Consider the following 23,682-nt stretch of genomic DNA (forward strand, 5'->3'; position numbering starts at 1 on the left):
TGTTAATGATTACTTTAATAAGAACAAAACACGCAAAACCACCTCTTCCATGTTTTCCATGTGAAACTCCAGATGAACTTGGTTACATGACTGGATTTTTTAAGTCTATTTTTAACAATAAAAATACTGATACAACTACACAATGACAGACAGGCCATAATTAATTCTCAATTGAATCTTTTACGTATTAGAAATTAGTCAGCACAGAAGTGTAAATGTTTTAAAACACAAAAGCCCCACGTTTTGGAGTCCGAACAAAATGTTTTTTTTTTTCCTATTTACCAAACCTTTTCTGTGCAGTTTTCCAATCTCAGACAAGACTTCAATAAGAGTTCACACTTTGAAGGGGACATATACCACCAGGTGTGTTCTGATTCGCCGTTACAAGCCGTTTCGAAAATCTGCCCCATATGACATCACTAGTGGGCGTGTCCACCTAGATGTGTGCTGATAGATCCGTCTACCAGCCTACCCAGTGGACTGAAGCAAACGTTGCTCATCTATCCAGCACAGATCTAGGTGGACACGCCCACTATTGATGTCACAAGGGACATATTTTCGAAACGGCTTGTAAGGCTAATCACACTCACATCTGGTGGTATAATATGTCTCCTTTAAAAACAGAGCGGGTGAAGGTGACCCCTGGAAGCTCAGCACGCCTAGCTCCTCCCTCACGGCCCGCCCCCACTCCTTACACAAACGCACCTCCAGACATCATTTTTTAGCACAAAAGCGTCGACTGGTGTGAATCATAGACGTTATAAAAAAAGTTAAGACTGAGCACCCATCGAGGAAGAACGAGGAAGACTTTGAATCTCCTCTCTACAGGGGGGGGGGGGGGGGGACCGACGCCCACCGCACCGCCCCCCCGCACCGCCCCCCCACGGGTTCAAAGACTCGCAACCCGAAAACAAACACACTAAAAAAAAAAATTATACAAAAACGAAAAAAATAAAATTAAAAAAAAACGCACAAAGTACACAAAAAAGAGACACACAATCTTGATAGTCTTCGCTCTCCAGAGCTCAGCAGCGAGGTCTGTCGACCTGATTGTTCAGGCTCATTGGATGAGGACCGTCCCGCATCACGTCCGCACAGCAGGAGAACCGTGCAGCTCACCGGCGGCCAGGCAGGTGCTTGTGCATATTCACGAGGGGTTGGGGTTTGGGGGGGGGAGGGTGGGGTGGAAGGGGTGGAGCAAAGGTGGAAGGGGCGGAGCAAGGTGTTGGGAGGGGGCGTGCCTCTAAAAATGAGGTAGTTGACCCATCCTTCAACTTGACAGTCCTTAAAAAAAAAAAAAAAAAAAAAAGCAAATAAAAAGCAAAATATCTCTGGACACTCCGCCCTGCCCCCCCAGTCACCACGGCAACAAACTCATCTCTTCCCCCCCCCCCCGCCCCCCTGTTCAGTCATGACGCGATCACTTGGGTCGGCCGGCCCCTCCGATCTTCGTCCGTATAAAAGTGCAAAGACAACACCGGAGAGACGATCACGTGATACAGCCTCCCGACTGGGATTGGTGGAGCCAGGAGGTCGGGGTAGGGGGCGGGGTCTCGGTGGAAGATGGGAGGGAGGAGGTAGGAGATGGGGAGGGGGGGGGGGGAGAGAAAAAGGGAGAGGCTGGAGGGATGAGGGAGAAAGGAGAGATGTGGGAGGGAGGAAAGAGAAGGGGGAGGGAGGAGAGAGAAGGGGGAGGGAGGAGGGAGGAGACACGGGGGGAGGCAGGAGAGATTAGGGAGACAAGAGATGGGAGAGGAGTGGAGAGCAGGGGGAGGGAGGAAGGGAGAAGAGACAAGGGGGAAGGAGGGAGGAGGGAGGAGAGAAGGAGAAGGGGGAAGGAGGGAGGAGAGAAGGAGAGAAGGAGAAGGGGGTTCACGAGCTTCATCATAAAGTAAACGCAGACGGACGCAGGCAGGTGTTCTCTCTCTCTCTCTCTCTCTCTCTCTCAGGGGATTATCCGAGTCATGTGACCTTACCATCCTGTCCAATGGCAGCGTCTGGCCCGCCCCCAGGCGCACTCTTCACTGGAAGGCGGCGTCCGGACCGGAGCAGCGGACCCCTCTGCCCTGCTAGCCAGGTCACAAAAGGAAGCAGTTAGACTCACAGCACATGGCGTCAGTACATCTCTACAGGGCCTCAGAACGCCGTGGCGCTCGGCGGGGACAACACTGAGCTGCCCGGGGGCCTGGATGGAGACACGGCAGAGAGAAGGGCGACACAGTTAGGCACGATCGACGCGGAGTCGAGCGTTTATCGTCAATCGTTGCCGACTTGGCGTACCGTGGTTCGGAGCGTTTTGGCTGCGACTGGGTTAGACATTAAGGAGGGGGGATAAAAACAACGGGACATAATCATAGCCAATCATGCGTGCGGATCATGTCAGATCACGTCGCTGCAGGGTCAACATGCGTGTTAGTAGACCTGGGATCTCATTAAGCCAATCAACAAATCGCGTGGATTTCCGTCAGCAGAAGCTCGTTGTTGTATCCATGAGGAGATCACAAGCAATCAGCCACACCGATGGGAGAAGGTTTGATCAGCGGAGCTATTGAGGGGGAATTGTGACGGCATACAGGTTCAGGGGCCGGACACCGACTGGCAGACTGGGAGGGGGCATCAGACTGGGAGGGAGCATTAGACTGGGAGGGGGCATTAGACTGGGAGGTGACATCAGACTGGGAGGTGACATCAGACTGGGAGGGGGCATCAGACTGGGAGGGGACATCAGACTGGGAGGGGGCATCAGACTGGGAGGGGACATCAGACTGGGAGGGGACCTCAGACTGGGAGGGGACCTCAGACTGGGAGGGGACCTCAGACTGGGAGGTGACCTCAGACTGGGAGGTGACCTCAGACTGGGAGGTGACCTCAGACTGGGAGGGGACCTTAGACTGGGAGGGCCAGACTGGGAGGTGACCTTAGACTGGGAGGGCCAGACTGGGAGGGGGCATCAGACTGGGAGGTGACCTTAGACTGGGAGGTGACCTCAGACTGGGAGGGGACCTCAGACTGGGAGGGGACCTCAGACTGGGAGGGGACCTCAGACTGGGAGGGGACCTCAGACTGGGAGGGGACCTTAGACTGGGAGGGCCAGACTGGGAGGTGACCTTAGACTGGGAGGGCATTAGCAGGCATGGGAGCGTTGTGAAGCAGGCTAAGCTCCAAACCTAGGATCCGTTTCCTCCACGAGGAGCCGTCAATTTATTCCAATCAATTTGAAGAGTTTGCCAAAACATAAATTTGCAACACAATTTGAAGTGGTTGTATCATTATTTTTTTTTACACTTGTGCGTGTACATTTATTAAAGCAGACAAAAAGCAAAAGGATACAAGCCAAAACGTGAAGCCATAAAAACGGGACCGCTTGGGCCCTGATTTTACCATCATCTCACTTTCCATTAACAAGACACGCATTACTTTGTGACAATACAATACAAATTTCATTTGTTATTAAATACATTTCTTTCTTTAGGAGACATAAGTGTGGTTGCCGTGATCTACTTAAAACATTTAAAAACCAGAGTGGAAAACATACATAAAGTGATCAGCCAATTGGAGAGCAGTCTAAAAAAAGAACTGGGTCATAGCCAGCGGTGGAATATGTTGAACCAACCATTAAACGCATAAAAACATCGAATAAAACCAGTTGTCCAGAAGCAGGTGACTTCTATTTTGAAGTGGAATATTAAAATATGTACAAAAAGATTGTTGCCAGTCACCAATTTAGAGGAAAAGAAAAAAGTTAAAACATTTTGTTTTGTGGGATTTGGGGCCAATCGGATAAGAAAAAATAAAATAAAAACAGGAATTTGGGTGGTTCTCGGGGACGCTCGCGGCCTCCTACTTCCACTGCTGCCCGAAACAATCCTGATAAAACTCCTGGTTGTTGGGTTTGTAACCATGGTAACCGGTGGCGTCAGAGATCCTGAGCGGTTGCTGGGGGATGGGCTGCGACCCCCAGTTCTGATTACTGGTCTGGTGCCGCTTGGACTCAGGCTGGTTGTACCCGTCAGCTTTGCGCTTGCCGCCTACCCCGTCTCCTCCTCCACGCCCGCCCCGCGCGCCCCCACGTACCCCTCCACGGCCACGCGGCGTCACTCCTCCACGGGCGCCCCGAGTGCCTCTGCCTGGCCCGGGTCCGCCGCCGCCACCGCCGCCACCGCCACCGCCGCCGCGCTGGGAGAACCCGGCACGGCCCCTGGGAGCGCTGACGCCCCCGCGGCCCCTGTGCATGGGGCCCCCCCGGGAGCCACGCCCCCCGCCGCCGCGCCCGCGGCCCCCGCCGGGCGACTGGTAGTCATCGTAGCCGTAGTAGGGGTCGTCGTAGCCGCCGCCGCCGTAGCGGCAGCTGTTGTAGTCGTAGCCGTAGTAGTCGTAGTGGTCGTCGTAGCCGTAGTACTCGGGGTACGAGTAGCCGCCGCCGCCGCCGCCACCGCGGGAGCCGCCGCGACCACGCCCTCGGGAGGGAGGCGGCATGGCGGGGCCGTAGTAGTAATAGTCGTCGTACCTGGAGGAGGAGACGGTTAGCTCTGGGAATGAAGAGACGCTGCGTTTGTGACCCAGCGTAGCATTCCTGAGAGTTAGAATAAGGCCTAAAAAATTAAATTTGGGTTCCGGTTTCCGACCGACCCTGTCAATTTATGTGCGACCCAAATTATTTTATGATTAAAAAAAATAAATAGAAAATGCAAACTAGAATTACGTTCTTGTACAGCACCTCTTCATTCGTTTTTAAATTAAAACAACCTACCTATCATTCGCTGCCGCTGGAAAAAATAAAATAGATTCCCTACCTACCCATGACCTCAACTGACAACCAACAGGCCTAATGACTAGTGAAGAAGTCCTTCCATTCCCATTTATTATGGTAAAACTATATTCCTAATCCCAGTGCAAAGGATAAACGTGTGGGCCTCCCTATTCCGTGGTCCCGGTGTAACAAATGTCTGCTTGGTGACAGACTGCGAATCAACGTTGAACAAGAGGACGCCCGTCTGAAGGCTGGGAGTGAAACACACACACACACACTGAAGGGGTCTTACATTGGCGTCTTGGCCTGCTGTCTCTGGGCCTTGCGGTCCTTCCTCTTCTGGTCGGGGGGCTTAGCGAACACTATCTCGATGTGCTCTCCCTCCAGGTCCCTCCCGTTCATCTCCTCCAGAGCCTGCGGGGCGAGGGACACCACACCGTTGGGACAAAGCGGCACAGCGAGGGCTTCACAGTGGGCGGGCCAGTGGCGGTGGCTTTGAGTCTCCTCTGTACAGAGCCCCCCTCATCCCTCGGCGAGGGGACCCTGCCTGGAGGAGCCCTGCTACAAACGCATGAGGGACGCGGGGCCAGTGGAGGACAGAGCTCGGGCCTTTTCTGCAGGCGCATGAAGAAGTACCAGTGAGGAGAGGACGGGGTCTTTAAAGATCTCCTATCATACTTCTTTTCTGGTCTTCATTTCTTATTAATGACTCTTATAGAGCAACCTGACACGAATCACAGCACAAAAAACTGGAGATTTTCGGGAAACTCTTCCTCTCATCTGGGCGCTTTGAGCATTCTCTGTCAACACTTAGCTTCGTCCTTCTCCGCCCCCTCGCCCCCCCCTCCTGCCAACCCCACTCCGTTGTGATTGGTGACCTTCCGGAAGAGCATGTTGCAGCATAACCATACATGGAAAATCCGGATTGTTCTACATAGATAAATCCCGGAAATTTGAACAAGTGAATGGCGACCGACGTCCCTAGTGTTTAGCGCCCTGCACTTTCACCCCCAGACGGTCACCAGGGAACACGTCTTAATGCATGTACGGTATTATTTGACACTTTAGTATGGTTAAACATGACTATAAATCATAATAACAACGTTTATAGGTCATAAAAGTCGAAAAAGCATAATAGGTGCTCTTCAAAGAATTGCAAGGCTTTGAATGATGGAGTGGGCACAGATGAGTGGATAGTAAACGATTAGTAAGACGCTGCGTGTTGTGTGTGAGGCCGACCCCACCTTGACGGCACCGTCCCGATCCTCAAAGTGGATGAAGGCGTAGTCCTTCAGCTTCTTCACGCGCTCCAGGATCCCGTACTCTCTGAAGGTCTGCTCCAGCAGCTCCTCCGTCACCCCGTTGGACAGGTTCCGTACGAAGAGGACCTTCACCTGGGGAGACAACAGGCCGGGTTAGGACGAAAGGCCAGCGCCACCACCTGGTCACTGAGGTCCACCAACCAGTGAGATGAACCACCAGGAAGTCACACACACACACACACACACACACACACACATTAGCTAGTGAGCCCTCCAGTGAGTTGAGACCGCTCTTCCCAGGGGTGTGTCAGGGGGGGGGGTTACCTTGGCCATGACCTCGGGGTCGGGGTCCTCGATGGGGTCGGCCCACTCCACCGTCACCACGTTGCCCCACACCTTCACTTTGCCGCTCATGAGGCGGCGGCGGGCCTGCGCGGCCGTCTTGTGGTCCTCGTACTCCAGGAAGCAGAAGCCGCGGTTCTTCTTCTTGTCGTCCGGCTGGTGGTACAGGATGATGTCGCTGAGGCCCTCTGGTGGCGGGAGGGGGGAGCGCGCGTTAGGGTCACTTCTTAGGGGGGGGGGGGGGGGTTTACAGGTGAGAGGGTGATGGAACGACCTGTAGAGGGGATTCACCCTCACACCTGGTGGCTGAATACGAGGCTCCCAAATTCATTACAGAAAAAAGAAATAGACATTTGACACAAAATACCAAACCTGCATGTAAAAAACAAGAATGTTACTCTTCTTTTTGAAGAAGAACACTGTTTTGTTGCGTATAAAACAATGGTTTGTGTCCAGGTCTCCAGTCTACTCCCTGGTTCAGATAGGAAGAGGTGACCTGCCTGTGACTTTGGAGAACTCCTCCACAATCTGCTCCTTTGTTTTGCTCTTTGGAATGGAGCCCACAAACAGCCGGTTGTTGGCCACGGAGATGCACACACCGATGTGTTTGCCCGGGCGGATCTCGTGGTTGTTGCACTGGGGGGGGGGGGGGGGGGTGGGGGGGGGGAGAAAGAGGAGAGTGAGGACCCCCACATACCAACAGCGCCAACATTGACGCTCACACACACACAGGACAACTGCTCTGTGACTTGAAGCGCCGTATTGGAAATATATACACTAACTAACTAACATCTATAAATGTACAATAAACAAAAATATACAGTGCTGTACAATATACAGTGCTTTGGAATAAACAGTGGTTTAAAATAGAGCATACAATAAACCAAACTGTAAATATATGGTACAATATTCCATACTGTAAAATACACCAAACTGTACAATATAGAGTACTGTAAAATATACACTACAATATTCTGTACTGTACCATATACAGTCCTCTACAATATACAGTACTGTAAAATATACAGTACAATATTCTGTCCTGTACCATATACAGTCCTGTACAATATACAGTACTGTAAAATATACAGTACAATATTCTGTACTGTACAATATACAGTCCTGTCCAGTATACAGTCCTGTACAGTATACAGTCCTGTACAGTATACAGTCCAGTATACAGTACTGTAAAATATACAGTACAATATTCTGTCCTGTACAATATACAGTACAATATACAGTCCTCTTCAATATACAGTCCTGTATACAGTCCTGTCCAGGGGTACAGCAGCCTGGTGGCTGAGCCTCACCAGCTGGACGGCTTCCTGCGCAGCGTCCTTAGTGCAGAAGGTGACGAAGGCGTAGCCGCGGTTCATCCCACTCAGAGGGTCCATCATCAGCCTCAGGTCCCAGATGGGCCCCGCCTTCTCAAACAGCGGCACCAGCTCGTCCTCAAACAGGTCCCGCGGGATCTTACCCACAAAGATCTGGACCAAAGAGATACGATTTAACGCAAGATCAGACTCCTTCTCCTTCGTCTAGTTTGTTGTACTTCGTCAGCGCTTTGGGGGATTTTCAGCGTTTAGCTCCAAAGTTCTGTGCTGATGGTTGAGAGCCGAACTCGGGAGGACGCTTGTATTAAAGCATCCGCTGGATGACTTATTGTCATCACCTTGGGTCAGCGGGGTGTCATAAACCTTTGGCCCGATCAGCCCTTTGAGACTGTGATGGTGATTAAGGGCTACACAAATCAAATAGAATTGAATGAACCAACAGACTCTGCACCTGTGGACACACCAGGATACTCTGGTGGTGAGTGAGGGTGTGGGTTTGAACCCGGCCCCAACCTGCTCATTAACGCACAATCATCTAAAAAATCCACAGCCACAGAACACACCCCCCCCCCCCTCCACGTGGCCCGGCGACCCCGTACCTCGGTCCCGATGGGCGGCTGCCCGGCGTCGTGGACCGACTCCGGCGGCGGGCCCCCGTACTTGCGCTGGCCCGTGGTGACGTCCAGGGTGTAGCCGGTGCGCTCCAGCAGCGTCTTGAGGCGGGTCTCGTCCGGCCCCTTGGTGGCGTCGGCCACCTTGGTGCCCTGCTTCTCGCGCTGCCGGTACGTCTTCATCACCCCGCACAGGAAGGCACTCTTGTTCTGGACGGGAGGAGGACACGGGCACTTAATGTACGCACTTAGTGTACGACGTACTACATTTTGATTATTTAAAGGGCAGTGCACGTCAATCTACATTCATGTTAATGTGCACAGGATGGCTGAAGTGTAAAAACATATTAAAGAATACACACAGCAACCGAAAACAGTATAACATGATGTCAACAGACTCCATTAAAACAAATAACCATACAACCATTCAAACAAACCACTATGGGTTATAGTACTTATTTGTGTAGCATCTTGTCCTAGCTATCTTTGTGGTACACGGGGAATAGGTTACCTAGCGATTGTTAGCGTTTGGCACTTGGTTCTTTGACCATCCTTACTGTACCCACAGCGGTATATTGTTGTTTCTCTTTCTCTGACAAATGTACTTCCCTTTGGATAGTCCCTTTGGATAAAAGCATCTGCTACATGCCCTAAATGTAAGTGTAAAAGAATGCCGTTGATGGGAGGATTGAGGTGCTCACAGGTCAGGAGGCGGGGCTTCAGATCAACGATACACACACAGATGTTGAAAGGGCCCCTGCTTTACCGCCAGGTGTGTGCCCTTCCCGATGCATGATGAGCTATATCACACGCCTTCAACAGGGACTGTACCAGCAGGTAGGCTGATCGTTCAACACACACACACCTGAAAGACTCATGTGTACCGTCCTGATAGGGTACAGGCTAATCCTCGTCCCACCCAGATGGTAAAGTAGGGACCATTTGGACTGAGTGGAAGAGGTACAGACTAGAGTGAGGGAGCCTACCTGGACTGAGTGGAAGAGGTACAGACTAGAGTGAGGGAGCCTACCTGGACGTGTGACAGGTCGCTCTCCTTGAACTGCACCAGGACCTGCAGAGCCCCGTCCTCGTTGAACTCCTTCAGGGCCTCGATGGCCCGCTCATCCAGGTCGCTGTGGGCAACCAGGCCTGGGGGGGGCGATACACCAGAACAAACCGGTTACACCACCACCAAACCAAAGAGGAAACGCTTGCTGGCGTAGAAGTAAGTAGTCAGATTTGTTTGTTGTTCTGCATGACAGGTATCACTCAAAAGATGTCAGTCTGCAGGATGGATACACAAAGTGGGAATGGTTTCACACAGTTCTGGAACTGCTTAGTAGCTCTATTCAATTCAAAATTTAGGACATCACTTACTCGACTCGGTAACTTATTTATATTTATCCATCAATAACAAAAAGTCAGAAAAATTGCAAATTATATAATATGCAATTGTTAATTGTTGTAGCCCATTGACTGTTATGTTGTCCTCTTATACATTATTGGTGGAAACCTGGAATAGAGGCAGACAGTGCTGTTTCAGCCAATTGGAAAGCGAAGTCTACTTGGTGATCAGCATGGACATCAATGAGAAAATGAAGACCATTCTAACCAGAGGTCCAGTGACAGCATGTTGAAACACATTCAAGTGTTCATATTCACCCTGGTGGATTCAACACCAATATAAAAGGTGATTGCAGTGGGGAGTATTTACGACCAGACGAACAGTAATAGGTTTGTAACACATGACAGAATGCATGTCCGACCCTCTGCCCCACATTAGAAGTCACACAATGTTTCTCACTGGCACTAATCCAACTGTCCCATGTCCCGTCAGACACACGTCTCTCTTGTTTCTGTGCATCAGGTGATGAGCAGCGCGTACATCTCTACTGTGAGCCCCCTCTGTCACCCCTACTGACACAACGCACACCAGCTGTCTGGGCTGTCGAGCTGAAGTCACTCAAACTACAAACACATACTTCAAAAGGACTCTTTCTTAACCAAGAAAAATTCACATACAGGAAAAATTCACATAATTTACGGGTGCAGACGTGTATAGTGAAAGGAACAGCAGAACAACTAGAACAGCTGAATACTACAAGACCAGCATGCGTCAAACCACAGTGGGTGAAGATGTGCCAATGCCAACTTGAGGCTGGTGATAGAACAAGAGGAGATGATGGAGGGGCAGGAACGAGTGGTGGCGTAACAACACACGGTACCTGCGATGTAAACTTCGTCTAGCTTCTCGGCGACTTTCTGCGGTAATCCCGCATCAAGCAGAGTCTGAAAGTGCTCCGACCGGGTGACCTCGACGGCCGCGGTGTCCATCGGCTCCGTGGACTCCTCCGTGCCGTTCCCGTTCACATGATCGACAGCCATGTCGGTAGACATCTGTGCAGGCGAGAGAAGTTAACAATACCGATGAGATGGGTTGTTGTGAATAATCAGCAGGAGGGTATCGATCCATCAGCAGGGTATCGATCACGTTTCAGCAGCCCACTGGCACCGGGGGACAGACTACCCAGTGTTTCAACACGCTGGATCAGCGTGTCAAAACCAGTACCGGGTGGGACGGAGATCATTCAAACAACACATCGTAGTACACTTCAAACATTAACCCAACACACAAATTCATCCACGATCACCTGTGCGAAACGTGCCTAAATGAAAACACGTTGAGCGGAGGATGGTCCGACCTGTAGTAAGTAGTCGACACATACACAATGCATGGACAGAGCCCGTCAGTCACACCACCAACACACAGGGACATAGAGCCATGGACATCTGCAGAACATGAAATACTTATAATAATATTAATAATGTGATATTGATGAAGGTATTGGGTCTGGCTAACGTTAGCCCGGCGACGCCACGCCTCTCGGCCTGTCGTCCACCAGGCTAGCCTTATTCTCATTATATATCTCATTATTCAGCCTGATATCAGGCGGGGTTTTAAATGCACAGGTTAAACGTCTGGGAGAAAAACCCAGTTGAAGTAAATCATTGTCAAATGTATGCCAGGAAAGATTCAGTCAGAATAATAGCGCTGTACAAAATGCCGGCTAGCCGTGAGGATGCGGCTACGTGCTAACGGGAGCAGCTACATGCTAACGGTAGCCGTCACCACATCACCTCAACGTGCATCCGGCAGTGAAAGGGTGAACGTTCACGTGGACATTCTGACGTGAATAAATGGACTTCGAAGGGTTACGTACCATGCAGGTCTTCGACAGAGTACACAATACAGACTTGGTGTATTCGATATGTTAAGAGAAAGAAAAATAATCCCGACAGCAGGTTTGGATAGAGTCCTCACTCCCGGTTAAACAAAATGGCGACCGCGTAACGTCGCGATTTCTGTGTGACGTAAACGGGGTCTCCTCTGCCGCCACGCACGGGCTGCTCAATTTCCCTAACGTATTGTAATATTTGTTTTACATACAAAGAAACGATTTAAAATATTAGTATAATTCAGATCGAATTTGGTTGCAATTGTCAATTTGTAATGGTCAGTGTCGACGTCCACACGTATTATTCTAAAAATTTACTTGGGTCATTATATACAGTATTTCATCCAAATCTGATAAAAACGAGACGCTCCCATGACAGGACCGGTGACCAGTTCTATTGCGGAGAGATAGACACAATGTTCCATATGTACATATCGTTTCCGTAGTGTAGTGGTTATCACGTTCGCCTCACACGCGAAAGGTCCCCGGTTCGAAACCGGGCGGAAACACATTTTGAATTTTCGGGAACCCTTCGAATACTTTTCGTTTAGTGATCTGATAATGAGCTTTTTATTATTATTTTAAGCGTATTTGCGAACGATTTAGAAAGCGGTTTCTTACCCAGGCCGTTTAATGAACGCTGTATGCACTTGCCACTCACTGTGTATGATATAAAGTGACAAGAAAAGTAATAGCTATGCTATTTAATTATTCAATCTCAATGATGTAAGCAGTTTTCTGCAGGCCGGCAGATCAGATCGGTGATCCAGAAGGCCCCATGCAGATGCATTTCACCATGCAGAGAGGTGGTTGGTCCTCAATAATCTTCATGTATACGCTCATAAAGTAACATTACATGGTATTTGGCCGATTAGACGTATCCATGGTCTTATGAGGAGCTGCTGGTAGCAGGAGGTTTATCATCATTTAATGGGCGGATGGACCAATGAGTGATCTATTTTACGTAGATTTCATGTTAATTTTAATACGTTATATTTTCAGTTTTCCAATTTTATATCTGAAATACTTATTAAAAAGAACAAAAAAGACAAAACATGAACAGCAAAAAGGAAGAAAGTGATGAGCTGCCAGATAAACAAAAAAGTACAAAAAAAATAAATCCTGTTTCCGCCCGGTCTCGAACCGGGGACCTTTCGCGTGTTAGGCGAACGTGATAACCACTACACTACGGAAACTCGGTGACTACTCGAACACAGGAACAGCATTAAATAGTTAGTAGACGTAGATGTAGGCGCTTCATAGTTAGATTGACCCTTACCCATGCTCATGCCCGTTTTACTTTGTTCAGCCCTAACAATGTATATCATTAAATATCTCTGGTCTTACGGAGGACCAGTCGGAGAGATATTTAATGGCTCGTTGTGACGGCTGGAACAAATGTTAGGCCACACGTTGTCAGTGGCGGATATAGTCGTTTTAACTCCCAACCGATACTATGTCCTCAACAGCGAGCTCTGAATACAAAAACCTTTACCATGTTTCCGCCTGTTCTCGTACCGCGGACCTTTCGCGCGGTAGCCGAAATAGTATGGCTTAACTTTCTTAACTTTCCCCATTCATTCTCAATGGTAGTTCTTAACAGTACGGATGTAATATTTTTTCGGCCACTGGTAGAAATTAGGCGCTGTCCCGAGTTTCCGTTATTCAAACGCCCCTTCATACCACAATATGAGTTTATGAAAAAAGATTTATTTATGTCATGTTTTTTTTCTTTGAAGCACTAAAAACAGTGCAATGTTGTGATGTTTTAATAAATGTAGTCTTCTATCTGATTAAATTGTAAGAATTGTATTCGTTCGCACTTATTTGACACTCGTTCTGATGATATAAATAGCTTAAAGTGTAAAAACGGAATTTGGAAAAAAATAAAACGGTATTTGGAAAAAATAAAACGGATTTCATAGGGCCCTTTGAAAATTCAGGCCCTGGTTCGGACAAACTTTTTCGGAATATCTGCTCTATAGAATACAATGAGAATTTGACATGAACGTTGTTTAACTCAAAACAGTTAGGATGTTTCCGCCCAGTTTCGAACCGGCAAATGGAACTCATGTATGGAGAGAATCTATCAACCCACGGAGGTGGTTATATCCAAGATATTATCCTAAACATCCATTCTCTTTACATATACAGTCTATGCTCTCAACAGCAAGCACTAAATACTAAAACTTCGAGTAGTATTTAATGTTTCCGCCCGGCCTCAAACCGGGGACCTTTCACGTTTCAGGCGACGTGATGACCACTATACTATGAAAACCTGTGAGAAAAAAAAAAAGAAGTCCTAAAAGAGTTTGTCATCAGAAACACATGAACAGATTTTAAGCGCTTGTTTAAACCCTCAATAATATGAATAATATACTGGGCGTGGTGCCCAGTAGATACTGCTGAAGGTTCAGTTCCTGGTTCAGACAGACTTTTTCAGAATAGATGATCGATAGTAAAGCAGGAGAAATTAAACATCAACTTTGAATGTCTCCAAAGAAATTGTGCTGTGCTCCTTACCTATACAGTCGGCGCCCTCAACGAGAGCTCTGAACACAAAAAAATGTCCTTGTTTCCGCCCGGTCTCGAACCGGGGACCTTTCGCGTGTTAGGCGAACGTGATAACCACTACACTACGGAAACCTGTTAGCTTGAAACAAAACCCTAGAAAAATTTGTGATCAGAAACACACGTATGAACAGCTTTTAAGCACAGATTTAAAGTTTAAACATAAAATAATATGACAAAGCTATTTGTAGAAGACGTTCAGTGCTGCCGGTTCACACAGACTTTTTCAGAATAGCTGCTCTATAGACTACAAAGGGAATTTGACATTAATTTCGAACATCTCAATACAGTAAAGCTAATCCGCCCGGGGACCTTTCACGTGTTAGGCGAACGTGATAACCACTACACTACGGAAACCTGTGTGGGAAGAAAAGGCAACCCTAGAAAAGTGCGTCATCAGAAGCACAAACATAAACAGGTTTTCAGCGCAGGTTTAAACACTTAATAATATGACAAGGCTATTGGTTGAAGCCTTGTCATATTATTATCCATTCTCCCATCTGCTACCACGGGGAACAATGCTAGCATGCTAGGCTTCAATTGTAAAGTCGTAACGACAGCGGCAAAAGTCAGCCAAGACATGCTAATGGCTACGAACCATCCATTGCACGCTAGACGATCCAGGATGAGACGGTTAACCCAGATGTCCATGCTGGAGAGGTGCACGAAGAAGACTCAGGAACGCTAGGCAATACAGGAAAGGAGGTTGACACCCAGACACTTCTAATGCCGCGTTTCCACTGCAGGGTGCGGAACGGATCGGATCGCAAAGGTGCGGTAGGGAGGGGGCGGTATAGCCCAGCTCAGTTCCGAGGTCGCGTTTCCACTGCCGACAGTACCCTTGGTGGTAGGCCGGATGTCGATCGCCGCGGCAGCTACGTAAACATAGTAAACAACGTCTTCCTCCCCAAGAATGCAGACGAACGTCTCCACCTCCTTGTTCGGCCAAGCAAGCTTTTTACGCGACATGTTAATTGTTAAGAATAATACCTCGAGGCTACTGTTTGTTCGTCTTTATCCCCGCGTCGACCAGAAGTGACGATTCTGTCGACCAATCAACGGAGGGGGGGTGTAGCTAGAATTCCAGGGTACCCTTTCAGGCGTCTGGTCTCGTTTTGGGTACCGCAACGGAGGAGTCCCCAAAATGGGGTCGGAACGGGTACGGCAAAGTCTGGGTCACGCCCACTTTTGGCGGTGGAAACGCGATCCGACCCGCACCTTTGCGATCCGATCCGTTCCGTACCCTGCAGTGGAAACGCGCCATAAGAACTTCTCACAACTAGAGTTAGAGTTTAACTTTCATACAGTCTATGCTCTCAACTGCGAGCGTTAAATACAAAAACTTTGACCATGTTTCCGCCCGGTCTCGAACCGGGGACCTTTCGCGTGTTAGGCGAACGTGATAACCACTACACTACGGAAACCTGTTAAAACAAACAAATCTTGTCATCGCAAGGACCCGCATGAACAGGTTTTCAGCGCAGGTTTAAACACTTAATAATATGACGAGGTTATCGGTTGAAGAGGTGGCGTGGTGCCCAGTGGACACTGCTGAAGGTTCTGTTCCAGACAGACTATTCCCGACAGACAATTCCCGAATAGCTGCCCGATAATAAAGCAGGAGAATTTAAACATTAACTTTGTATGTCTGAAAACAGTAATACTGTTTCCGCCCGGTTTCGAACCGGGGACCTTTCGCGTGTAAGGCGAACGTGATAACCACTACACTACGGAAACCTGTTAGTCTGAACAAAACCCTAGAATTTTTTTTCATCAGAAGCACCCGCATGAACAGGTTTCAGCGCAGGTTAAAAAACGTAATAATATGACAAGGCTATTTGTAGAAGAGGTGGCGTGGTGCCCAGTAGACACTGCTGAAGGTTCTGTTCCAAACAGACTTTTCACGAATAGCTGCTCGATGGCAAAGCAAGAGAATTTAAACTTTAAATTTGTATGTATCAAAATACAAATATTGTTTCCGCCCGGTTTCGAACCGGGGACCTTTCGCGTGTGAGGCGAACGTGATAACCACTACACTACGGAAACACATTCAAGGCGTATCTGGCAACCCAGCAGAATCCCGTCATCAACCGTCCAGTCTAGTTCACAACATTTTATGGAACCAGGGTCAGAGTGGTCAGGTGTGAATGTAAGTGGTTATATCATACATATTTGAAACATATTGTCCTAAACATCCTTTCGCCCATCTGCTACCGCGAGGATCAATGCTAGCACGCTAGGCTTCAATTGTAAAGTCGTAACGACAGCGGCAAAAGCCAGCCAAGACATGCTAATGGCTACGAACCATCCATTGCACGCTAGACGATCCAGGATGAGACGGTTAACCCAGAAGTCCATGCTGGAGAGGTGCACGAAGAAGACTCAGGAACGCTAGGCAATACAGGAAAGGAGGTTGACACCCAGACACTCCTAAGAACTTCTCCCAACTAGAGTTAAACTTTCATACAGTCTATGCTCTCAACTGCGAGCGCTAAATACAAATATTTTGACCATGTTTCCGCCCGGTCTCGAACCGGGGACCTTTCACGTGTTAGGCGAACGTGATAACCACTACACTATGGAAACCTGTTAAAATTAACAAATCTTGTCATCAAAAGGCCCCGCATGAACAGGTTTTCAGCGCAGGTTTAAACACTTAATAATATGACAAGGCTATCGGTTGAAGAGGTGGCGTGGTGCCCAGTGGACACTGCTGAAGGTTCTGTTCCCGACAGACTATTCCCGACAGACTATTCCCGAATAGCGGCCCGATAATAAAGCAGGAGAATTTAAACATTAACTTTGTATGTCTGAAAACAGTAATACTGTTTCCGCCCGGTTTCGAACCGGGGACCTTTCGCGTGTAAAGCGAACGTGATAACCACTACACTACGGAAACCTGTTAATTTGAACAAAACCCTAGAATTTTTTTTCATCAGGAGCACCCGCATGAACAGGTTTCAGCGCAGGTTAAAAAACTTAATAATATGACAAGGCTATTTGTAGAAGAGGTGGCGTGGTGCCCAGTAGACACTGCTGAAGGTTCTGTTCCAGACAGACTTTTCCCGAATAGCTGCTCGATGGCAAAGCAAGAGAATTTAAACTTTAAATTTGAATGTATCAAAATACAAATATTGTTTCCGCCCGGTTTCGAACCGGGGACCTTTCGCGTGTGAGGCGAACGTGATAACCACTACACTACGGAAACACAAACAAGGAATCTGGCAACCCACAAGAATTCCGTCATCAACCGTCCAGTCTAGTTCACAACATTTTATGGAACCAGGGTCAGAGTGGTCAGGTGTGAATGTAAGTGGTTATATCATACATATTTGAAACATATTATCCTAAACATCCATTCGCCCATCTGCTACCGCGAGGAACAATGCTAGCACGCTAGGCTTCAATTGTAAAGTCGTAACGACAGCGGCAAAAGCCAGCCAAGACATGCTAATGGTTACGAACCATCCATGGCACGCTGGATGGCACGCTGGAACTTCTCACAACTAGAGTTAACTTTCATACAGTCTATGCTCTCAACTGCGAGCGCTAAATACAAATACTTTGACCATGTTTCCGCCCGGTCTCGAACCGGGGACCTTTCGCGTGTTAGGCGAACGTGATAACCACTACACTACGGAAACCTGTTTGATCGAATAAATCTTGTCAAAAAAAAAATATGAATAATATACTGGGCGTGGTGCCCAGTAGATACTGCTGAAGGTTCAGTTCCTGGTTCAGACAGACTTTTTCAGAATAGATGATCGATAGTAAAGCAGGAGAAATTAAACATCAACTTTGAATGTCTCCAAAGAAATTGTGCTGTGCTCCTTACCTATACAGTCTACACCCTCAACGAGAGCTCTGAACACAAAAATGTTACCTTGTTTCCGCCCGGTCTCGAACCGGGGACCTTTCGCGTGTTAGGCGAACGTGATAACCACTACACTACGGAAACCTGTGCTAATGTGGACAACCCTAGAAAAATTTGTGATCAGAAACACACGTATGAACAGATTTTAAGCACAGATTTAAAGTTTAAACATAAAATAATATGACAAGGCTATTTGTAGAAGACGTGCAGTGCTGCCAGTGTCCAGTAGTGACTGCTGGAACATAATATGACGAGGCTATAGGTTGAAGAGGTGGCGTGGTGACCAGTAGACACTGCTGAAGGTTCTGCTCCAGACAGAGTATTCCCGAATAGCTGCTCGATGGCAAAGCAAGAGAATTTAAACATTCACTTTGTATATTTCAAAAATGTAACACTGTTTCCGCCCGGTTTCGAACCGGGGACCTTTCGCGTGTGAGGCGAACGTGATAACCACTACACTACGGAAACACATACATGCCCCAATCTGGCCACCCGATAGAATCCCGTCATCAACCGTCCAGTCTAGTTCACAACATTTAATGGAACCAGGGTCAGAGTGGTCAGGTGTGAATGCAAGTGGTTATAACATACATATTTGAAACATATTATCCTAAACATCCATTCTCCAATCTGCTACCGCGGGGAACAATGCTAGCAAGCTAGGCTACAATTGTATGGTCGTAACGACAGCGGCCAAAGCCCGCCAAGACATGCTAATGGCCTACGAACCGTCCATTGCACGTTAGACAATCCAGGTGGAGACGGTTACCCCAGAAGTCCATGCTGGAGAGGTGCACGAAGATGGCAATACAGGAATGGATGTTGACACCCCAACACTACTAAGAACCTCTCACAACTAGAGTTAGAGTTTAACTTTCTTACAGTCTATGCTCTCAACTGCGAGCGCTAAACACAAAAACTTTGACCATGTTTCCGCCCGGTCTCGAACCGGGGACCTTTCGCGTGTTAGGCGAACGTGATAACCACTACACTACGGAAACTGATACCAAAATGAAATCAGTTTTAGTTATTGTTTGTGTAAATGGAAGAGGTTACTAAACACATATTATTCTAAGCATTCATTCTCTTTACCATGCAGTCTACGCCCTCAGCGAGAAGTCTGAACACAAAACTTTTCCTTGTTTCTGCCCGGTTTCGAACCGGGGACCTTACACTACGGAAACTCACGGTTTTTGAAATCGTCACATAAACAAACTAATCGACAAGACGAGGGATAAATGACAAGGGATATATCTCTTGTCTTTTATCCCTCTATTCCCCACTATTCACGGAGCCTGAAGTGAATAATTGTTAATTAAATAGTCTAGATAGATAGATAGCCTAGTCAAGTCTTTATTAATACCAAACGACACAAATCGTCGGGAATCCATTTAGGTGGTTCGGCCCACACAGGACAGTAGCCTACAAGACCACACAGAACAAGTCTGACTGGACATACACACAATACATCACATTAAAACTAGACACGCTTTGATATATAGATAGACAGATAGGCCTAGATAGATAGATATGTTCCATTATTTGCCTTGCGGAGCCAACCAGTCCTGTGCACGTATGCAAATTAGCCATGTGCGGCAATGTCTATTTGTTTTGAGTGCGACGAATGAGTGCAGATCATGATTTGCAGATGCAGATCAGTGAAACATATTTTAACTACTACAGCACGCAGGGTTTTTTGTTCTCGGTTGTAATTAGCCTACATTTTAGGATTTTTTTTATATTGGGGGGAATCACTGTCCTACTTGTTGTCGAAGCACTTTATCGAACAAGCAAACCGTCTCGGCAATATGGCCAAGGTGTATGGGAGAGTTCACTATTTGATATGGCTGTCTGTAGGGCCTACTAAACGCATACGGCTCCTTTAAAAGCGTCTGCATAATTGAATTGTACGTCATGAGCGACTTGAGCGACCAAAGCGAACAGAAAAATTTGCAGCGAAACTTTGTGAGCGACCAAAGCGTCAAAGACTGTACGTCCTGGTGTGGACGTACAGTCACAGTGCAAATATGTTTTTGAATGAGTTTCTGAAAATTGTGTTTTAAGTTGGGACATATGTAATTATAATTTGTAAGTCCATGTTGCAAATATGACAACCAAAAAAACATTTAAAATGTTGATGCATGATTGTGGACTATATGGAAAGAGTACAATTACAGGTCTTCTGAAAATGTTATTGGTAGCTGGGTCATAATTCTGCTTAATTTTTTATATATTGTTGCTTAAAGCGCACTCATTAATGAGAAAATGTCAAACTGACACTGCATGTTGAAAAGGTTGCTGACCCCTGGTCTAGGCTCTCAAGAGCCAGCTCTAAACACAAAAAGCTTCACCATGTTTCCGCCCGGTCTCGAACCGGGGACCTTTCGCGTGTTAGGCGAACGTGATAACCACTACACTACGGAAACCTGTGTTGCATAAAAAAGGCAACCTTTTACAAATTTGTCATAAGAAGCACACGCATGAACAGATTTTCAGCGCACGTTTATACACTCAATAATATGACGAGGTTATTTGTTAAAAATGTGTCGTGGTGCCCAACCTTCAGCCCACACTGCTGAAGGTTCAGTACACACATTTTTAAGAATAGCTGTTCTATAGTAAAGCAGGAGAATTGAAACATTAACTTTGTATATCTCAATACAGAGATACATTTTCCGCCCGCTTTCGAACCGGGGACCTTTCGCGTGTGAGGCGAACGTGATGATAACCCAACCAAATAAAAATCTTGCGACCCAAAAACCCTCCATCAACTGTCCAGTTTATAAATTCACAACATTAAATGGAACCAGGGTCTCAGTGGTCATGTGTGAATCGAAGTGGTTACATCATACATATTTTAAACATATTATCCTAAACTTCCATTCGCCCATCTGCTACCGCGGGGAACAAAGCTAGCACGCTAGGCTACAATCGTAAGGTCGTAACGACAGCGGCCAAAACCCGCCAAGACATGCTAATGGGCTACGAACCGTCCATTGCACGCTAGAAGATCCAGGAGGAGACGGTTACCCCAGAAGTCCATGCTGGAGGGATGAACGGAGAAGACTCAGGAACCCTAGGCGATACAGGAAAGGATTTTGACAGACACCCCAACACTTCACTTCTAAGAACTTCTCACAACTAGAGTTAGAGTTTAACTTTCATACAGTCTATGCTCTCAACTGCGAGCTCCAAATACCAAAACGTCGACCGCTTCCGCCCGGTCTCGAACCGGGATATTTTCCCGTTAGGCGAACGTGATGATAACCACTACACTACGTAAACCTGTTAAAACATCGAAGACAACTCTAAATTACGATCTTGTTAGGAGCATATATGAACAGATTTTAAGCACCGTTGTTAACACTTAAGCCGTTTCTCAATACCAAGTACGCGAATTTCGGACTCGTGGACTTGGAAGTTCGCAGACTTCCAAGTACAAACCTCCGAGGCCGGGAGTACGCACTCGATGACGTCACCATCTTATTATTTGAGAATAGGCTATTGATATAAGAATTACGAACGAGCGAGAATAGAACACACACACACACACACACACACACACACACACACACACACACACACACACACACACACACACACACACACACACACACACACACACACGATATTTGTGGTGTGTGTGTGGAAGAGGTGGAGTGCTGTCCAGCAGACAGAGTTTTTCAGAATAGCTCCTCTATTGTACAGCAAAATAATTTAACATAACATTCTGTATCTCCAAAAATAAAACCAGGACCTTGTTTCCGCCCGGTCTCGAACCGGGGACCTTTCGCGTGTTAGGCGAACGTGATAACCACTACACTACGGAAACTGAAAGACACTTCTATAAAAGGTGGAAAAAATATTTTCCTCACAAGCCGGGAAGAAAGACAACACAACATACATTAGTTCGAAAAATACATACTTTGGCGAGCTGCACGGGAAGGATGAGACGGCATCCCAGGGTCAGCAGTTCACTGCTGTATCCGCTCCCCATACGTCACCGCACAACTTCGGGACTGCTTTAATAGCAAAAGCAAGTGGAAAACACACCTGACCATTCAACGACCGTAACACTTTAAGTAATGGTGCAATGAGAACACGTGGCAAAAATACACACCCACATCGATCAACATCAATTTCCATGAACCCTGATTAGTTTCCAAACCAGAAATGACCCAGGAGGGCCCCGAAAGGTCCAAACAGAGAGGGAAGACCCTTCCCGAAATCCCTTGGGCGTCCACCCCTGTGGTCGCTACAATACAAACAAGGATAGCCTTCTTAAACATGAACTATAAAGTTGTATCACGCGTGTTATTGTCGAGGAACTTAAAGTGATCTGTATTCTTGGATGTAGAATCTAGATGGATAAGCGTTATGGCTTTTGCAAAGGACCGCACTCACGTTTCCGTAGTGTAGTGGTTATCACGTTCGCCTCACACGCGAAAGGTCCCCGGTTCGAAACCGGGCGGAAACACATTTTTTCTTCGGGTTAGATAACTACCAAAAAAAAACAAGTAAACCACATAAACTGTTAAATTATAACACGGATAAACAAACCAAATCCTGGGACAGCCACACAACGTCTGAAGTTGTATTTCATCAACACCGGGTTAATCCATGAATGGTCTGGGTTAATGAAGTGTTACCCAACCTTATCTGATCTCATCTTGTCAGAGGTTGTTCTGGCAAGTGGAAGGGATTCTCTCTCTATCTCTCTCTCACACACTGTCTCTCTCTCTCTCTATGGGCGGGCCAGAGAGTACAGATGAGAGAGGAGAGGAGAGGAGAGAGGAGAGAGGGTCTTGAAGGAATCTGCGAGTGTTGATCGTGTTTTTTAGGAGACCTCCTCATCCCTGAGTGACATGGACCCCCAGAACCAGCTCCCCGCCCGGGGGGGAGGGCCGGACTACCGCCGATACACGGTGAGACCTGTCAATCATTACTCAGTTCACGGTACTCAACCTCCACTCTGAGGTCCAAGATAGTGATTCTGGGTTTGACCGCTAATGTCTGCAGCTTGGAGGCTATAGAGCCACATGACCCCTGACCCCTGACCCTGACCCCGACCTGCTCCTTAATGACAGGTTGACCGGGGACCCCCCGCGGAGGTCAGTCCCCCGGTAACGGGTTTTATTTACCGTGACCGTGACGCTAATGTGGGCGTGTCGACCCCCGACCCCAGGTGGCGGAGGGACCGGACCACGTCCCCATCGGCGCCACCGTGATCCGCAGGGCCAAGCGGCCGGCGGGGGCGGGGTGCCCCGGAAGGCTGAGCCCCGAGGGATCCGGGGGCCCCGGGGCGGGGGGGCCCCGGGGGGAGCACCCCAAAGACGGGCCCCTGCAGAGCGGGCCGTCCCTGGGACCTGACCCCGAAGCCACGGTGAGTCAAGAACCCGGAGGATCGTCACGGAGGGTCGGAGCGGCTACTCGGGTTTTATGTCCGTAAAGTATTATTTATTTTTTTTTTGAGTAAGTGACGTCACGCTCACTGTTGATGCTGAGTGGGGTCGGCAGGTTGTGTGTGTGTGTGTGTGTGTGTGTGTGTGTGTGCGTGTGCGAGTGCACGTGTGTGTGTGTGTGTGTGTGTGTATGTGTGTGTGTGTGTGTGTGTGTGTGTGTGTGTGTGTGTGTGTGTGTGTGTGTGTGTGTGTGTGTGTGTGTGTGTGAGTGTACGTGTGTGTTTGTGTTTGCGCGTACGT

General features: G+C 47.8%; 1 protein-coding gene and 15 non-coding genes across 18 annotated transcripts; 2 read left to right on the top strand and 14 right to left on the bottom strand.

Moving 5' to 3' along the window:
• Positions 1-1,842: 1,842 nt before the first annotated feature.
• Positions 1,843-11,680, bottom strand: LOC130374118 (heterogeneous nuclear ribonucleoprotein Q-like). Of its 3 annotated transcripts, none has more exons than XM_056580710.1 (11): positions 11,521-11,680; positions 10,525-10,696; positions 9,330-9,448; positions 8,288-8,509; positions 7,665-7,841; positions 6,855-6,990; positions 6,337-6,542; positions 5,995-6,144; positions 5,043-5,164; positions 4,075-4,507; positions 1,843-2,069 (listed from the first exon to the last, which is right to left on the bottom strand). In XM_056580710.1, the coding sequence occupies exons 1-11, from the start codon at positions 11,521-11,523 to the stop codon at positions 2,022-2,024; spliced, it is 1,788 nt and encodes a 595-aa protein (XP_056436685.1). In that variant the 5' UTR covers positions 11,524-11,680; the 3' UTR covers positions 1,843-2,021. The 3 variants fall into 3 exon arrangements, with proteins under 3 accessions (XP_056436685.1, XP_056436686.1, XP_056436683.1); XM_056580711.1 differs by having other exon boundaries at positions 1,995-2,066; XM_056580708.1 differs by lacking the exon at positions 1,843-2,069 and having other exon boundaries at positions 3,175-4,507.
• Positions 11,681-11,971: 291 nt separating this feature from the next.
• Positions 11,972-12,044, top strand: trnav-cac (transfer RNA valine (anticodon CAC)). Its single transcript has one exon. It is a non-coding gene; the product is annotated as a tRNA-Val (tRNA).
• A 614-nt stretch (positions 12,045-12,658) lies between these two features.
• On the bottom strand, positions 12,659-12,731 carry trnav-aac (transfer RNA valine (anticodon AAC)). Its single transcript has one exon. It is a non-coding gene; the product is annotated as a tRNA-Val (tRNA).
• Positions 12,732-14,108: 1,377 nt separating this feature from the next.
• On the bottom strand, positions 14,109-14,181 carry trnav-aac (transfer RNA valine (anticodon AAC)). The gene has a single exon. It is a non-coding gene; the product is annotated as a tRNA-Val (tRNA).
• Positions 14,182-15,457: 1,276 nt separating this feature from the next.
• On the bottom strand, positions 15,458-15,530 carry trnav-aac (transfer RNA valine (anticodon AAC)). Its single transcript has one exon. It is a non-coding gene; the product is annotated as a tRNA-Val (tRNA).
• Positions 15,531-15,770: 240 nt separating this feature from the next.
• On the bottom strand, positions 15,771-15,843 carry trnav-uac (transfer RNA valine (anticodon UAC)). The gene has a single exon. It is a non-coding gene; the product is annotated as a tRNA-Val (tRNA).
• A 236-nt stretch (positions 15,844-16,079) lies between these two features.
• trnav-cac (transfer RNA valine (anticodon CAC)) lies at positions 16,080-16,152 on the bottom strand. The gene has a single exon. It is a non-coding gene; the product is annotated as a tRNA-Val (tRNA).
• Positions 16,153-16,932: 780 nt separating this feature from the next.
• On the bottom strand, positions 16,933-17,005 carry trnav-uac (transfer RNA valine (anticodon UAC)). Its single transcript has one exon. It is a non-coding gene; the product is annotated as a tRNA-Val (tRNA).
• Positions 17,006-17,241: 236 nt separating this feature from the next.
• Positions 17,242-17,314, bottom strand: trnav-cac (transfer RNA valine (anticodon CAC)). Its single transcript has one exon. It is a non-coding gene; the product is annotated as a tRNA-Val (tRNA).
• Positions 17,315-17,677: 363 nt separating this feature from the next.
• Positions 17,678-17,750, bottom strand: trnav-aac (transfer RNA valine (anticodon AAC)). The gene has a single exon. It is a non-coding gene; the product is annotated as a tRNA-Val (tRNA).
• Positions 17,751-17,991: 241 nt separating this feature from the next.
• Positions 17,992-18,064, bottom strand: trnav-aac (transfer RNA valine (anticodon AAC)). The gene has a single exon. It is a non-coding gene; the product is annotated as a tRNA-Val (tRNA).
• Positions 18,065-18,375: 311 nt separating this feature from the next.
• On the bottom strand, positions 18,376-18,448 carry trnav-cac (transfer RNA valine (anticodon CAC)). The gene has a single exon. It is a non-coding gene; the product is annotated as a tRNA-Val (tRNA).
• Positions 18,449-18,908: 460 nt separating this feature from the next.
• Positions 18,909-18,981, bottom strand: trnav-aac (transfer RNA valine (anticodon AAC)). The gene has a single exon. It is a non-coding gene; the product is annotated as a tRNA-Val (tRNA).
• Positions 18,982-20,333: 1,352 nt separating this feature from the next.
• trnav-aac (transfer RNA valine (anticodon AAC)) lies at positions 20,334-20,406 on the bottom strand. Its single transcript has one exon. It is a non-coding gene; the product is annotated as a tRNA-Val (tRNA).
• A 1,333-nt stretch (positions 20,407-21,739) lies between these two features.
• trnav-aac (transfer RNA valine (anticodon AAC)) lies at positions 21,740-21,812 on the bottom strand. The gene has a single exon. It is a non-coding gene; the product is annotated as a tRNA-Val (tRNA).
• A 572-nt stretch (positions 21,813-22,384) lies between these two features.
• Positions 22,385-22,457, top strand: trnav-cac (transfer RNA valine (anticodon CAC)). The gene has a single exon. It is a non-coding gene; the product is annotated as a tRNA-Val (tRNA).
• The last annotated feature ends 1,225 nt before the right edge of the window (positions 22,458-23,682 follow it).

Source organism: Gadus chalcogrammus, chromosome 21, assembly GCF_026213295.1.
Source record: "Gadus chalcogrammus isolate NIFS_2021 chromosome 21, NIFS_Gcha_1.0, whole genome shotgun sequence".
NCBI classification, from domain to species: Eukaryota; Metazoa; Chordata; class Actinopteri; order Gadiformes; family Gadidae; genus Gadus; species Gadus chalcogrammus.